The sequence below is a fragment of the Cephus cinctus genome, unplaced genomic scaffold (assembly GCF_000341935.2).
Source record: "Cephus cinctus unplaced genomic scaffold, Ccin1 Ccin1_scaffold0160, whole genome shotgun sequence".
NCBI lineage: Eukaryota > Metazoa > Arthropoda > Insecta > Hymenoptera > Cephidae > Cephus > Cephus cinctus.
In genome coordinates this window covers 3,163,963-3,177,203 of record NW_014332886.1, presented here as the reverse complement: position 1 = coordinate 3,177,203, position 13,241 = coordinate 3,163,963, and the positions used below count along the sequence as shown (strand labels likewise).

Here is a 13,241-nt window from a genome sequence, read left to right as displayed (position 1 = left end):
TTACAATTTTCCTTATTTTTTCCGATATGATTATTCAAATTATATACGCGTTGCGATCGTTATGATAATGTAAAGATAGGTCAGGGTGGGTTACGTTAGTACACATCATTCAAGAGTAGAAGATACGTATGTGATAATATGACAACTTCAAAAGAATTAAATATAGCGAGAAAGAGCCTCATAGCTTCTCTGGGAGAGAATGCTAAAGTGTAAGTTTCGTTTATTAAACTAATTAAATTTGTTGTGCTCTTTTTAAAGTGAAATTTATGTTGCTATCAATCGAGGTTAGGTATTTGAATACTTCGATAAATTACCAATAAAACGTGAATAATGACAATAACAGGAATATATTAATATAATTTAATATCTCTTGTATTTTTTAATTAAATGTATGTGTTGCTAATATTTATAATTTTCAGCAGTTATTTCGAGAAGATGAAGCTTTGGTTTCAAATGAAGGTATAATTATCCTTTTTATTGTATTTGATCCTAAGTTAAACCACTAGGAAAGTTAGATTTTGTACGATTATACCTTGATTAATAAGTTTAATTATACAATGCTTTTTAGACAACAAAAGAGGAATTTGATTGTGAGGCTCGTAACATGATGACTGAAGATCAAGTTCACCTTCACAATGAGTTCCTTTTATGTTTATTTAATAAAGTAAGAGGATTAGCTGCTGCAACAACAGTTAGAACATCAAAGCTCAATAATATTCATGGACATCTTGATAAAGATAAAGTGTTAAAAGAGAAAAGGTTACGTTTGAAGCGTAAATACAAAACAGACAAGTCCAATTTTGAGGTAAGTAGAAGACTTAAAGATACTCTAGGTATATTTTTTTTAAATGTTTTACATTATGTTATGAATTTTTAGCCAGCAGACATGTATGTAGAAGTTCTTGGTCAAACCTCAGCTCCTGTAGGGGATGAACCAATTGGAGCGAATCGCTCCAGTGCTCAAGAACTTGTATTGCCAGACCGAACATTTGTACTAGCCAGGTTAATGCTGGCTGCTTGGGAAAATAATATGGATGGTGCTGAGGAGAACACTGCTCACATTATTATAGCTGCTACTAAAGTTTTCTTGAAAAATATACTTACTGCTATTCTGACTAGGCAAAAAGGATATTCTGTTAAAGAAGGCAGTTTTATTTATAATATTGGAGAGCCGGTACCAAGTTCCTGGAAAAGGAATACTACATATACTGCTGAATCATTTAAATACAGGTATGATCCATGGCAATTGATGTTAGACATTACAATGACTAAATCCTTGTTTCACTTATTGACAGTGCACCAACTAGAATAGAAGATCCTGATGGTCAAGTACCTACAATAAAACAAAATGTGGAGGAAGTTGAACAGGCCACTGCATTTGCTATGGCTTGTTCTACGCAAACTACAAAACCTACACCTCATTCTGTTACTGTAGCAGATCTGCAACAAGCACTAAAGGTAGGTAGAAGATACTTCAATAACACAATAGGAAACTAATTATTCTAAATAACTAATACCTTCTAGAATGGGCTAATCGTAAGTTTGATATGTTTTAATCAAATTTTGCAGATCTACAAAAATCTTGTTTGCAATCACACAATATATGCGACAAATATGGAGAGATTGTATACTTACGCGACACATCCGACATGGGATGATTTGGACGCTCGAAAGATGTTATGTCGAAGTTCAAAAGATTGAAATTATGGTCTTATTCTTCGACGTAATTCTTTCGTTCGTTTTATATAAGAATTAATACTTTGTGAGTTAATACTATTGATACCAATAGCAGAAATTAGTACCTCAAATGTGTATATATATTTCCTATAACAAACTACAATATGCAATTCTTAGAAAGCAATATGTCATCTATTATATGTTAAGAAAAAATAGACGGCTTGTGTGTACAAAGATTTTATATATTTAGAGGCAGATCTTATCAGGCACTTCAAAATAATTGCATGAATTGGATTGTTTATACACTCCCATAAAATAGATACGTGTAAGTATAATAAAATCTGTGTTGTCCTAATTTAGTTATAATTTAATGTGTAAATCAAGTACTGAAGTTTTACATCAAATTCGACATGAAATTATTAAAGATTGATCTGCAGTAGTATAAACGTATCTTATGTATTATAAAGCAATTACATTTTTTACGAAATCATAATATTTATTTATCGCTTTTCTTACATAAGTAAACGTTGTAACGTGTTTAAAAATATTAATCAGAAAACAAAACAAAGTAGATGTTCAACCGTATCAGTACAATTTCCCAATTTTAGCCTATGTTAGGAAACCAATCTCTATTTAGAAATTGGAATATTAATAAAAATGCTTTGCAATGCGCGTTGCTCCACGAACAGATTAGTTTCCTCAATTATGAAATCGAATTTTAGAAAGTGAAGTACGTTTTGCAAACGTTTTTCTGATTTATAATACAATTTATTAAACTCTTGTTCACATTCTTATTTGGAATCGACCAGCTTTAGTAATGTATTTCACTCCTTTAAATGGCTTATACTTTTCTCCATACATATCCAGTCGATTCACTTTCAGTCCTGATACTGCCAATTGATTAATTGTGAAATGAACCTATGAAATAACATTAAGAATTTGTATATTTATATATATTAAGTTTACAATTAACGTATATATAGCTATATACTTACGTTTATGGCAGGATTAGATTCCATGACTGTAGCTGAGTTTTGTATAGTGATCTGCAATACGAAAAAATTTATCAAAATATGGAAATATCTTAAATAAATGTAGAATTTCATCAATGCTTATTTGGATTTTACCGATCCTCTTAAATTCGGTAGTTTTGATACATCTATTCTTCCGATATCCCAAAGAAGAATCTTACTGACTGGATCAAAGGAATATTTTCCTTGGTTCGGCACTAGGCTGCAATTTAGTACAACCTTTGGCATTGGAATTTCCAATGTAACATTTTCCACCTGAATAATATGCATATGCCCAGTATAATATTAGATCTAATTGGAATCTTAAAAATGAACTAGAATCATACTGTTCTGCCAATCGTTTGTTTTGGTCCCACAGTGATATCCAATCTTCCACCACCTGCTTCTTTCAGGCTAATGTTATGCCTAACGTATATGGGAATGGCCACTATACTTTGCGATCCTATATGGTATGATAAGAGCCTGAAGTTTCCATCAGGAGGAATGAAAGATAAAATTCTTTCTGACTGAAATAGAATAATCATAAATTCTTATTTATACATGAAAATAATACTTTTTAATGAACGTCATATTCATACCTCCCATCTTTTAAATCTTACACAAGGATGAAAGCTAACATCATCAAATAATCTTGGATTCATGAATGACAGTGTCAGATCTGGCATGCCGCTAAGCTTAATACAACAGTCAATCTGGAATAAGTGGCTTATAATATAAATGTGTCTAAAAATTATGTACATGTTATTCATCGTTTAAAGTCACATACGTAGCCCTGAATTTCAGCAAATACTGTAGCGCCTGTTTTATCGATAATAGCATCCACTTCTTCCACAACATCAAAATAGGCTTCGTTATTAGTATACTTTACACCAGTTCTTCTCCAAGGTACATTTGATAACTGACCACTTGGTAAAATAGCACTGACACTATGAAGCATATAGAGAAAAAGATATAATCTTTGAACTTGAATTATTTGAATTGAACTATATAAATTATTTACTTTGATTTGCCTGTAACAGTGTTTGCAATAGTCCTTAATATATTAGGTGGTTTAATAAGTTCCTTGAGTATATTAGATTCCGTTGCCAATGGAAAACCATTATCCAACATCTCATCCAATAACTCATAAACCACAACATAATTTTCTTTTACGATTGATTCTGTACATTCACTGAAATAGTCCTCAAAAGTATCTACGACTCTGTGAAGAAATTCAATAACAAACAATGGTGGAACTGAAAAAAAATCATACAAAACTGATTTTCTCTGTGAAGCAATGTATATATAGGAATTAAATACTTATAAAATTATCTAATTTACCTTCAGTCATACAGACTGCAACAAAAAACATATTGCATCTGTATATACTGATAAGATAGTGATGTGGGGTTGCAATTACAGGAGGAGTATCCTCAGGTGAAAGTACCCTTCGTTGTTGATCAAAGAAGTAATCACATAGTGAACGTGCAACCGCACTTTTCCAATGTTTTTCCATGAACACATCGCTACAATAATAATTAACAATCGTGTTGGTTAACCTAAGAACTGTCAAATGTCAAATAGAATCCAAACACTTACCCGGAAGAATTAATAATGAAAAGACTGTGGATCATCTTCTTGGTATGAATATAACAAGTTCCGAAAGTTCGAATTGAATAATTATATGACTACTAGATAATTATAAATCTAACATACACTACGATCTGTTTGACACACTTCAGCCCTGCCATAACCAGAAATCAAGCATAAACCGGAACCATAGAAAGAATTTATCTAGACCTACAATATTCTGTGATATTCTGCATATTATGTCTCATAGAAATAAATTTTAGGTTCATTTTTTTGGAAAAAACATAGAAGAATTAATAAAATCAGATTGTTTGAATAGCATGCTTTATTAATGTATTATTATCTGTAGCAGTAAAAATATTAATATATAATAGAACCTAAGTAGGACAAATCCAGCACAATTTGTTGCAATGGTTTTGTTTATCCAATCTAAGTATCTATCGACTCTACAGTAAACTCCTGGTGTTCGTGGTCGAGCACATCCAGAGCCCCAGGATACTATCCCAAAAACCAAATCCTTGCAAACTAACGGTCCTCCGCTATCACCCTAAAACACATGTTTCTTACTGTTATTTTCATTTACTTAACATTTGTATATTATCATCTTTTTAATGTTTTGTACTAATACATTAAATAATACTTTTAAATTCAAGATAACAGACCTGACACGCATCTGCGCCACCCTCTGGCTTTCCAGCACACAGACTCGCAAATAGGGACAGTGGTCTTACTTTGCATTTACTCGTCTCAATTAGGGGTACTTTAACATGCTGAAGAAACTGGCCTGCGTTTTTCTAAATACAATTTGTCATCTGTACATATTTTCTGACCAGTATACAGTCACCTACCACTTCTCATTAAATATTGAATATAAAGATAACTATGTACATACATTACTATTAGGACGAATTTGGCCCCATCCAGCAACTGTGCATACTACAGCACCCTTAAATAAATCGTTATCAAATATTACTGGTAGTGGTGCTAACTGTACATATGCATTTCTGTTAAAGGGTTTGGTAATCTGTAAGAAAACATAAACAGTCGCACAACCAATATCCTTAAAAAAATTTTAAGAATTATTTTTAAGCTGCTATATTACCTACCCTGATAAGAGCAATGTCATTAAACATATGCTGGAATCTAAACAGAATGTGTGGCAAAACCTTATCTACGTAGCGAATTTGGCTGGTGTCAGAACTCAGATGCCGCACTGTATTGGATCCTGCGAGTACAAACATACTTGAGGCTTGTCGTATCTGCCAGGGGTAACCGTTGTAATAGGCACTAATAAGGGAGGATTATCATTTTGATAATATTATCTATACGTGAAATAATGTTATCCACGTTACATACTTGACTACACAATGTGCTGCTGTTAAAAGAAATCTCGATTGAATGTAAGAAGCTCCACAAATGTGAGACAGAGGATTCTGCTGAATCGAGACCTGAATGTTTAATTGACATAAGAAGTTAAATGATAAAATATTGTTTAATCACTAATTATATAGAAGCAACTTTTATCTACATGTCAGCCGCTGTTTCAGTTATTTACATAATTTATCATATATTTTCTACATCCAGCATACTGTTTATTCACTCACAATATAAGGATAGTTTTGTATATCAACCGGTTGTCCGCCTATGATACGCGATTCAATTTCCACATCATCTGTCTTCTTCTGAATTTTTTCTGAACGCGAAGTACTCGTGTTTTCTATGAGCCATACGGATGCTAAAAGAATATCACAGAAATATGCTCTATTAAGTGGATACATTTCATCTCATTTAAAAGAGTTTCATGAAATACGAGATAAAAAAGTGAAGAGGGACTTTTGAAAATGAAGATCTCGCACCCTTCTTTTATTCATTATACCAAAGTCACGGCAGTAGCCATTGGGTATATCGCATATTATCTCCAGTCATTAGCTGGCAATCCAGCAAGAACGTACTTAATATTGTATTGGATGAACCTGCGGTAAGCGCCTTTAATAGATTTCACTTTTTGATGTATATTAATAACGACCTTTGCCATATTTTCCACGTCCATATTTTCCTCTTTTATATTTTCGTTATCTCTCTTAACATATTGTACACATTATTTAATTATCTTCTAGCAATTGACGTTTATAAAAGTACACTCATATGTATCACGCATAGTATGCACACGATAGCAATCAGTGAAACTTCTTGACGATGATTCTGTGCCGACGATGAGTTCTCTGGTGTCGGTATAATATTCACTACAAAGATAGAAAGCAGAAATTAACATATATATTTAATCAGATGGATAGTTATTTTAAAGTGCACTACATCGTACCCTTCACTGTCATTTGTTTAAAGTCTGCATACTCTCCATGATGCATCGGGTAACCAGGTATAGTTGATTGACATATTATTTCCAAATGATCATTTTCTGCTATATGAAGGTTCGACACTTCTATCTTTAGATTAACAATAGCGAACATCATACCGTCATCGGTTGTAAATGAGTATTGGGTGACCTTAGTAACATCCACCTTAAAAATTAGCCAAAAACAAATGTACTTAAGAAATTATCATCCCTTATAGACAGTCATAAGAATTATTTTAAATAGAGGATGTTATACGTCATTGCCATTAATCAACCACGTCAAGTGAGGAAGTGGTCGCGCTGGAGAAGATGTACAGTTTGCCTCTAGATAGTCGCCGACGACGTAGAAGGTCTTAGTGAATGTTATCAAAGGAGCGGATGTCTGCGGCACTGAAATCATCCAGAACCCCCAAGGTTCTTACTTTTTGAAGGATCGATCGTGTTGGATGTTGGAAAGGTAGGGCAGTTGCACAAGGGGTGCGCATGTTTATATATATATGTATATATATAAATGCATACTTCACTACTGTGTGAATATATATATATATATATCTTATAGGCGTTTACATAAATGTGCCAAATTAAATATCTACACTTGCAGAAATATCTAAATCACTAATGTCTACGCACCTATGACCTGCATATATACTTTATTGGACTCCTGAGTGTAAATCGGTTTGGCCGTGGAAACCCCGCAGAAGTATTTGCCGGATGCTTCGAAGCCGACGCGCTCAAGTATGATTCTTTTTCCATCCGGCGGATACTGAAAGCATCCGAGTTACACGAGGTTCCAAGTGACGAGGGACAGTGCACTCTTTTGGTATCACTACTTTAAATGTAATTGCGGTGCATAGGCATGCTCTTTAAGAAGAAAAAAAGAGAAAGAGAGAGAGAGAGAGTAAAAATGCATCGACTTCTTGTCGCTATACCTTCAGAATACCCTCTTTAACGGTACGTGGCCATGTCTTTATAGGTGGTGTTCGACCCTTTACGTATTCCAGTATCTTACTGCCATCCTTGACAAACTCGATCTTGTGAAGATCGCTTTCCGGTACCGTGTGATTACAATACATTGTTGCTGTATCATTGAAGACAACGTAATGCGGCGCAATGAACTGCACGCGAACTGGATGAGTCGCGCCTGTATCTGTAAATTATAGGGGATGATGAGATACGTGCAATTTTTATAGTTATATCGCGCAACTCGATTATTCACAGCTGAGGGGGATGAATTACTGGGTACTACGTTCAACCAGTGGCTATTTGAGAGTTTAACTGCCGGTTGCGTAATGGTACGATATGAAATTACGTGCGCAAATTTTAATTTAGAGATATAAACTATTTTAACGTGTATTGTTTCTGTGTAAGCTTTATAATTCTGTACTACCCTGTTGCAGGGGGACGTTTCTGTTATCGATCAGTGAACGTGTGTGCTTGAGAGACGTGTACGTGGAGAATTGAAAACGGTGAGTTAAACAATCACTGTTTTATTAGTTGTTGGGTGAATCTGGAAGTATAAAATTATAATTAATAATTTTCCAATTGAATATATTTATATTGAAATAGTATATTAGTGAAGAGAACGAAGTATATGAAATGACTGTGATGTAAGAATTTTTAAAAAATATTTTGTAAATGTTAGATGTTACCGTATTATTTTAGTATTAATATTAATACATTATTGGTAGAATTTCAATTTATAGAATGAACAAACCGCATCCATCGCTTACTGATTTGAATTGAACAAGTAAAATTATTCTATGAAATTCTGCGACAGCGTTCAATAAATTTTGGATTGCGCATTAAATTTTCATTCATTAGGGGCTTTTTTGCATATATTCACTCACGCCTTTTTCTCGTACGCATCATGTCAGAAATTCAATGGCTTAGCTTATCATTGAAAGAAACTGCGATTCTTGAAGAATTTATTTCGTGTCAGGTCCTTTACTTTCAATAAGCTACTGTCATTAAAATTATCCTTATTTTTAGTAATGTATCTCAGGATCGTGTGACGTATGTACATATACCCCGGAAGGGGGTTTCCAGAAATAACAGGAGGTCATTGGATCATGGAGGACTTACATGAAAATAATAGAAAAATATATATGAATATAATTTTTCTCCAGTCGATTTGGTGACGCTGCATTTTGTGAGGTGTGATGTGGTGGTTTTTCAAATTTACTCTACGTATTTAATACAAACGTGCGTCTATTTTATACAGTGTGTGCTGTTAAACTACGCAACTTCGAGCCGAGTCGGCGCTAGACTAAGGAGCCCTTTCGATCGTTTGACCATCCTGCTCGTGACCGAGTCTGCGCTAAATCCAGAACCCGCGCATACAATTCCCACCACGTATGGTGGTCTTTTTTTATCTACAAGTATACTCCCAGAGGATGCTAGAAGAGTTGAAAACAGATTCCTAACTTGTTAGCTATTGAATGGTTCTGAAAAATCAATAAATATAAAGTGGGTAAGTTACAAAAAATTAAAATATAGTAGAGGCATATTATTATTAAACGATGAAGAATCATTGAACTTTGTAAAAAAAACTCTAAGTCAATTTATTTATAAAAAGCTATTAATTTATAATAATCAATAAAACCTATAGCTTGCTATCAGGAAACTCGTATATTATAGAGACGTTTATGAAATTAAGCCACGATGCATTCAAGGAAATGATGTCATTGTATACTTTGTCATTTTTATATATATTTAAAAAAAATAGTTATACCATTTCTGTGTCACATATTCATATTTACAACTGTTTCCAAGATATGGGCTCTCTTACGTAGATATTGTTACTACTGGATGATGGCAGACAGAGCTGAGCCTGAAGTTGATCCGATGATGTATTACTTGAAAAATGTTCTATATGATTTTCATATTCATGAACAGTAGTATTTGGAATCATATCCTCTTCTACTTCCAATAGTACATTCTTGTCACGAATATTTTGTTTGTCCATGTTCAGATAAGCGTACTCCGATGCAGGATCTAAATGCGTGACCTCCTCCGAAAGGACCATCGCCGTAGGCTCATTATTTAGTAAAACAGACTCCTCAATTTTCTTCAACCTACGAAATTCTTGACTAGACTTAATTCGATTTTGATAAAATCTAGAGTCATAGTTACTAGTAAGTTTCTGATTAAGAATCACACGAGGACCCGATTTTTTTGCGTGATCCACAATTTTGGTAGGTGAATACATACGAGTGTTAGGCACATTATTAGTACCAGAATATATTAAATTTGTACAATTTCTGTTTAGGAGGTTTGCGTCTAGAGATGCACTGCTACTACATGAACTTATAGGAATCGTGCATGAGTCTGTCACATTATTATCGCTAGTGCATACAGAACTTATGCAATTTCGATTAGCATAGTTCACGCATGTATTATCCATGCAGTTGCAGGTACTGTCATTGCAAGAACCGATTATAATTCTTCCGCAAGACTTTTCCAAGTCCCCAACTCCTTTGGAATAACTATTGGGGATGTAAGTTTGTTCAATGTCAGAATAGAATTTATCTCGTGTGTTTTCCTGCAAACTCCGACAAATTTCCTCGTGATCCCTATAGCGGGAAGAGTCTATAAATTGCGCGGTGCAATTTTTGCACTCGTAAGTTTTTATCTGAGTAAAGATTTCATTGTTATGCACATCTCGATGATGTATTAAGAAAGATTTAATATCATCGAATCCATAGTTGCAAGTGGAGCAGTACAATTGCTGGCTCTGTGTATCGTTTAGATGCTTTCGCATATGACGTCGTATATAATCTCTTCGCTTGAAATCAGCACCGCACACAACGCATTTAAAGGGTGCATCATCGGAATGCAAACGCATGTGATGTTTTAGGCCATGACGCATAACCATGTGACACTCTGGACATTTTTGAGGCTTTTCACCAGTGTGTCGCATCATGTGCAGACGTAGGGATCCTCTGTCAAGATATAGATTACTGATTAGGTATGTTGTTCATTTAGTATTAGAAGTTTACGTACCTTGTAGTTACTCTTTTGTCGCATACGTTACAAGTGAATTTAGGCGGTGTGCGTGGAAAGTGCAGCATGTAATGACGACGCATAGCCATACGTTGTTTGAATGCCTTGCCACACAGATCACACAAATGTTGCCTCTCTATAGAATGTGTTTTCTTATGCAAATATAAGCTCGTTGGTGAGATAAACCTGAAATATGTATAATGAGTTATTGATATTAATCATATATCCGACATCAATTTACTAGTTTGAACTTTGCGATGTACCATTAATCATGACTCACATTTTTCCACAGACGTTACACCCTTGCATCTCTATTTCGGACTCCACTGTATGCTGCTTCAAGATATGATCTCGTAATGTCTTCTGTGGTTTCATAAGTCCACAGTATTCGCACAAACTATTTTTTGCACCATTGGAAATATGTACTAGTCTTTCATGCTTTCTTGCTTCAACACTTGTTTCAAATTGTTTATAACAATGTCGACAGCCTGTGTAGTAAATATTTTGTCTCTTATCCATTCGATGTAGTTTTTGATGAGATTTCAATCTAACTGCACTTTTTGTGATAAAATCACAAGAAGGGCATCTGTAAAAGATTTTAATATAAATATGATATCGTCAACATAATTAATTTTAAATTGCATTATGATATACCGATGCAATCGACGATTTCGTTTTGGCATTGGCCAATGAAAGTCATCATCCAATCTAACGTCGTCTTCAAAGATGTCCTCTTGCGGTGCAGGATCTGGTCCAGGATCAGCAGGAAGATCACCGTCCGGCCATGACCTCGATGATGATTTTCCTAAATCTCCTACTTCTTGGTTTTCCTTCCTTTTTCTTTTTTTCGTCTGATATCTTTCCTTGTACTCGGAGAAGGATTCAAAAACCTGGTTGCTCTTACATGTACTTGTCGAGTTTTCTTGATTGTTCATTTTATTGCACGAATGTTGTTTTAAGTAAGCAAAAAACTGCCGCCGTTCCTCCAATGAGAAAATCTTGACACTTTCTTCGCAATCAGGACATCGCAGAACTTCTAAGGGTATTTTTGCTGAATTTTTCGCAATTACATTGTTTGCGACGCCTATTACTACATTACTACTTCCTTTCAGCATTACGCTGCTATTATCATTGCTCAAGATATTGATATTTCCAACGATATACTCATTTTGCTTTGTATCAGTGCATATTAGTGGCTGTTGTTTTCCAACGTCATTATATACAATCTGGTTGTTGACTGAATTATGTACTACAGTAGTGGCATCTTCTGTTGATACAATTACAGATTCATTTTTACTTATTACATTGCATCGATAATCTTTGTTTTGTAATATATCATTTGACAACGATTGCCAATGTCCATTACAAGTTGCGACATTGTTCTTCATAGAAATTAAAACAGCACTCGTCTTAGGAACCATTGTTAATTCATTCCCAGAGCTGTCTAAGTTCTCATTTTGTATAATATGCTGACTGTCAGATATTGGTGTACTTCTGTGTTCAGTATCATGTACATTCTCATTTTCTATACATAAAGAATTATCATTTATCTTTGACTCTATGGCAAATACTGACAAATCATCAATTTTCGTTATACCATCTTTCACTGAAGAATCTACTGCATTCTTTGTCAATTTGCCATGTATATCACTCAATAATTTGTTATTTTCAATAGTTCTACCAATTTTGTCAGTATTATCATTTGAATTGCATTTTCTATATTCAATATACTGATACTCTGCATCTACGTTTGCTGATTTCATGATAACTCCAGAGTTAGTTTCCTTCATAGAACCAGATGTTTCTACTGTCATCGAAAATGGATTTCTTTCCTTTTGCTCATGAGATCCAGTATGTTTCTTTGATCTGTCATGCTCTATATCTTTATGAGTGTCTGATAAAGATGAATGCTTACGCTGTTTCTAAAAACAATTAATTTTATAGTTTAAAATATTAGTTTAAATATTACAAATAACATAAAATTCTTGTATTTTATTTACCATAAACCTACCTTTCTTAAGATTTTATTGAATAATTTATCTGACGAAATAATAGTATTAAAGAATTCGTTGGTGGCATTTATTCGACGTAGGCACATGATACAGATATTTAAAGGCAGATTATCTTTTTCTGTCACCTTTATAGGAAGGTGCATATTAATGCTATTTTTGAGGTTTAAAGAATTCCCTCGACTGCTAAAAATCTTTACTAGCTTTTCAATACTGTATGCTTTTGCACAAAGACGGCACGTTGTGCAGAAATCCGAAACACGTACCATTTCTTTTTTATTACTTATTTAATACAAAATAATAATAGTACGTGGTTAAAACTTTGACATTTCATTTAACACAGCAATGAAAGATTATCATAAAAGCACTAGTGACAGGTCATTGTTGACATTTTGGATAGTACGTTTATTTAACATAGTTGGATATTTTTTGCTGTATATTAATTAATATTTACTTTGAGTCTTTATCATTTTCCTCCTTTTGCAGTGAACTCTGTTTCGGAAATTCCTTCATAAATTTATTTTCATGAAACTCCCAGATTACAGCCGATTTTCGTTTTCATGAGAGCGACCAATTCTTCGGACTAGGCAACTATCTATG

At 33.9% G+C, this 13,241-nt stretch overlaps 4 protein-coding genes across 9 annotated transcripts; 1 reads left to right on the top strand and 3 right to left on the bottom strand.

Moving 5' to 3' along the window:
- Positions 1 to 61: 61 nt before the first annotated feature.
- LOC107263700 (transcriptional adapter 1) lies at positions 62 to 2,170 on the top strand. Of its 2 annotated transcripts, none has more exons than XM_015731187.2 (6): positions 62 to 209; positions 423 to 459; positions 569 to 805; positions 878 to 1,230; positions 1,296 to 1,458; positions 1,570 to 2,170. In XM_015731187.2, the coding sequence occupies exons 1-6, from the start codon at positions 139 to 141 to the stop codon at positions 1,699 to 1,701; spliced, it is 993 nt and encodes a 330-aa protein (XP_015586673.1). In that variant the 5' UTR covers positions 62 to 138; the 3' UTR covers positions 1,702 to 2,170. The 2 variants fall into 2 exon arrangements, with proteins under 2 accessions (XP_015586673.1, XP_015586672.1); XM_015731186.2 differs by having other exon boundaries at positions 69 to 209; positions 420 to 459.
- On the bottom strand, positions 2,125 to 4,456 carry LOC107263699 (AP-3 complex subunit mu-1). Its single transcript, XM_015731185.2, has 9 exons — positions 4,287 to 4,456; positions 4,029 to 4,213; positions 3,709 to 3,943; positions 3,475 to 3,634; positions 3,287 to 3,400; positions 3,035 to 3,214; positions 2,805 to 2,963; positions 2,673 to 2,723; positions 2,125 to 2,595 (listed from the first exon to the last, which is right to left on the bottom strand). Exons 1-9 carry the CDS (start codon positions 4,319 to 4,321, stop codon positions 2,461 to 2,463), a joined length of 1,254 nt encoding a protein of 417 aa, XP_015586671.1. The 5' UTR covers positions 4,322 to 4,456; the 3' UTR covers positions 2,125 to 2,460.
- A 44-nt stretch (positions 4,457 to 4,500) lies between these two features.
- On the bottom strand, positions 4,501 to 6,140 carry LOC107263701 (trypsin eta). Its single transcript, XM_025081036.1, has 7 exons — positions 6,134 to 6,140; positions 5,882 to 6,012; positions 5,634 to 5,725; positions 5,384 to 5,564; positions 5,170 to 5,301; positions 4,940 to 5,071; positions 4,501 to 4,824 (listed from the first exon to the last, which is right to left on the bottom strand). Exons 4-7 carry the CDS (start codon positions 5,516 to 5,518, stop codon positions 4,606 to 4,608), a joined length of 618 nt encoding a protein of 205 aa, XP_024936804.1. The 5' UTR covers positions 5,519 to 5,564; positions 5,634 to 5,725; positions 5,882 to 6,012; positions 6,134 to 6,140; the 3' UTR covers positions 4,501 to 4,605.
- Positions 6,141 to 6,696: 556 nt separating this feature from the next.
- Positions 6,697 to 13,210, bottom strand: LOC107263697 (zinc finger protein 510-like). 5 transcript variants are annotated; one of them, XM_025081034.1, is made up of 9 exons: positions 13,096 to 13,210; positions 11,287 to 12,554; positions 10,913 to 11,218; positions 10,633 to 10,818; positions 9,419 to 10,571; positions 8,713 to 9,074; positions 7,560 to 7,777; positions 6,887 to 7,020; positions 6,697 to 6,796 (listed from the first exon to the last, which is right to left on the bottom strand). In XM_025081034.1, exons 2-6 carry the CDS (start codon positions 12,444 to 12,446, stop codon positions 9,027 to 9,029), a joined length of 2,853 nt encoding a protein of 950 aa, XP_024936802.1. In that variant the 5' UTR covers positions 12,447 to 12,554; positions 13,096 to 13,210; the 3' UTR covers positions 6,697 to 6,796; positions 6,887 to 7,020; positions 7,560 to 7,777; positions 8,713 to 9,026. The 5 variants fall into 5 exon arrangements, with proteins under 5 accessions (XP_024936802.1, XP_024936799.1, XP_024936800.1 ...); XM_025081031.1 differs by having other exon boundaries at positions 12,644 to 13,204; XM_025081032.1 differs by lacking the exon at positions 8,713 to 9,074 and adding an exon at positions 8,018 to 8,137 and having other exon boundaries at positions 12,644 to 13,201.
- Positions 13,211 to 13,241: the final 31 nt, after the last annotated feature.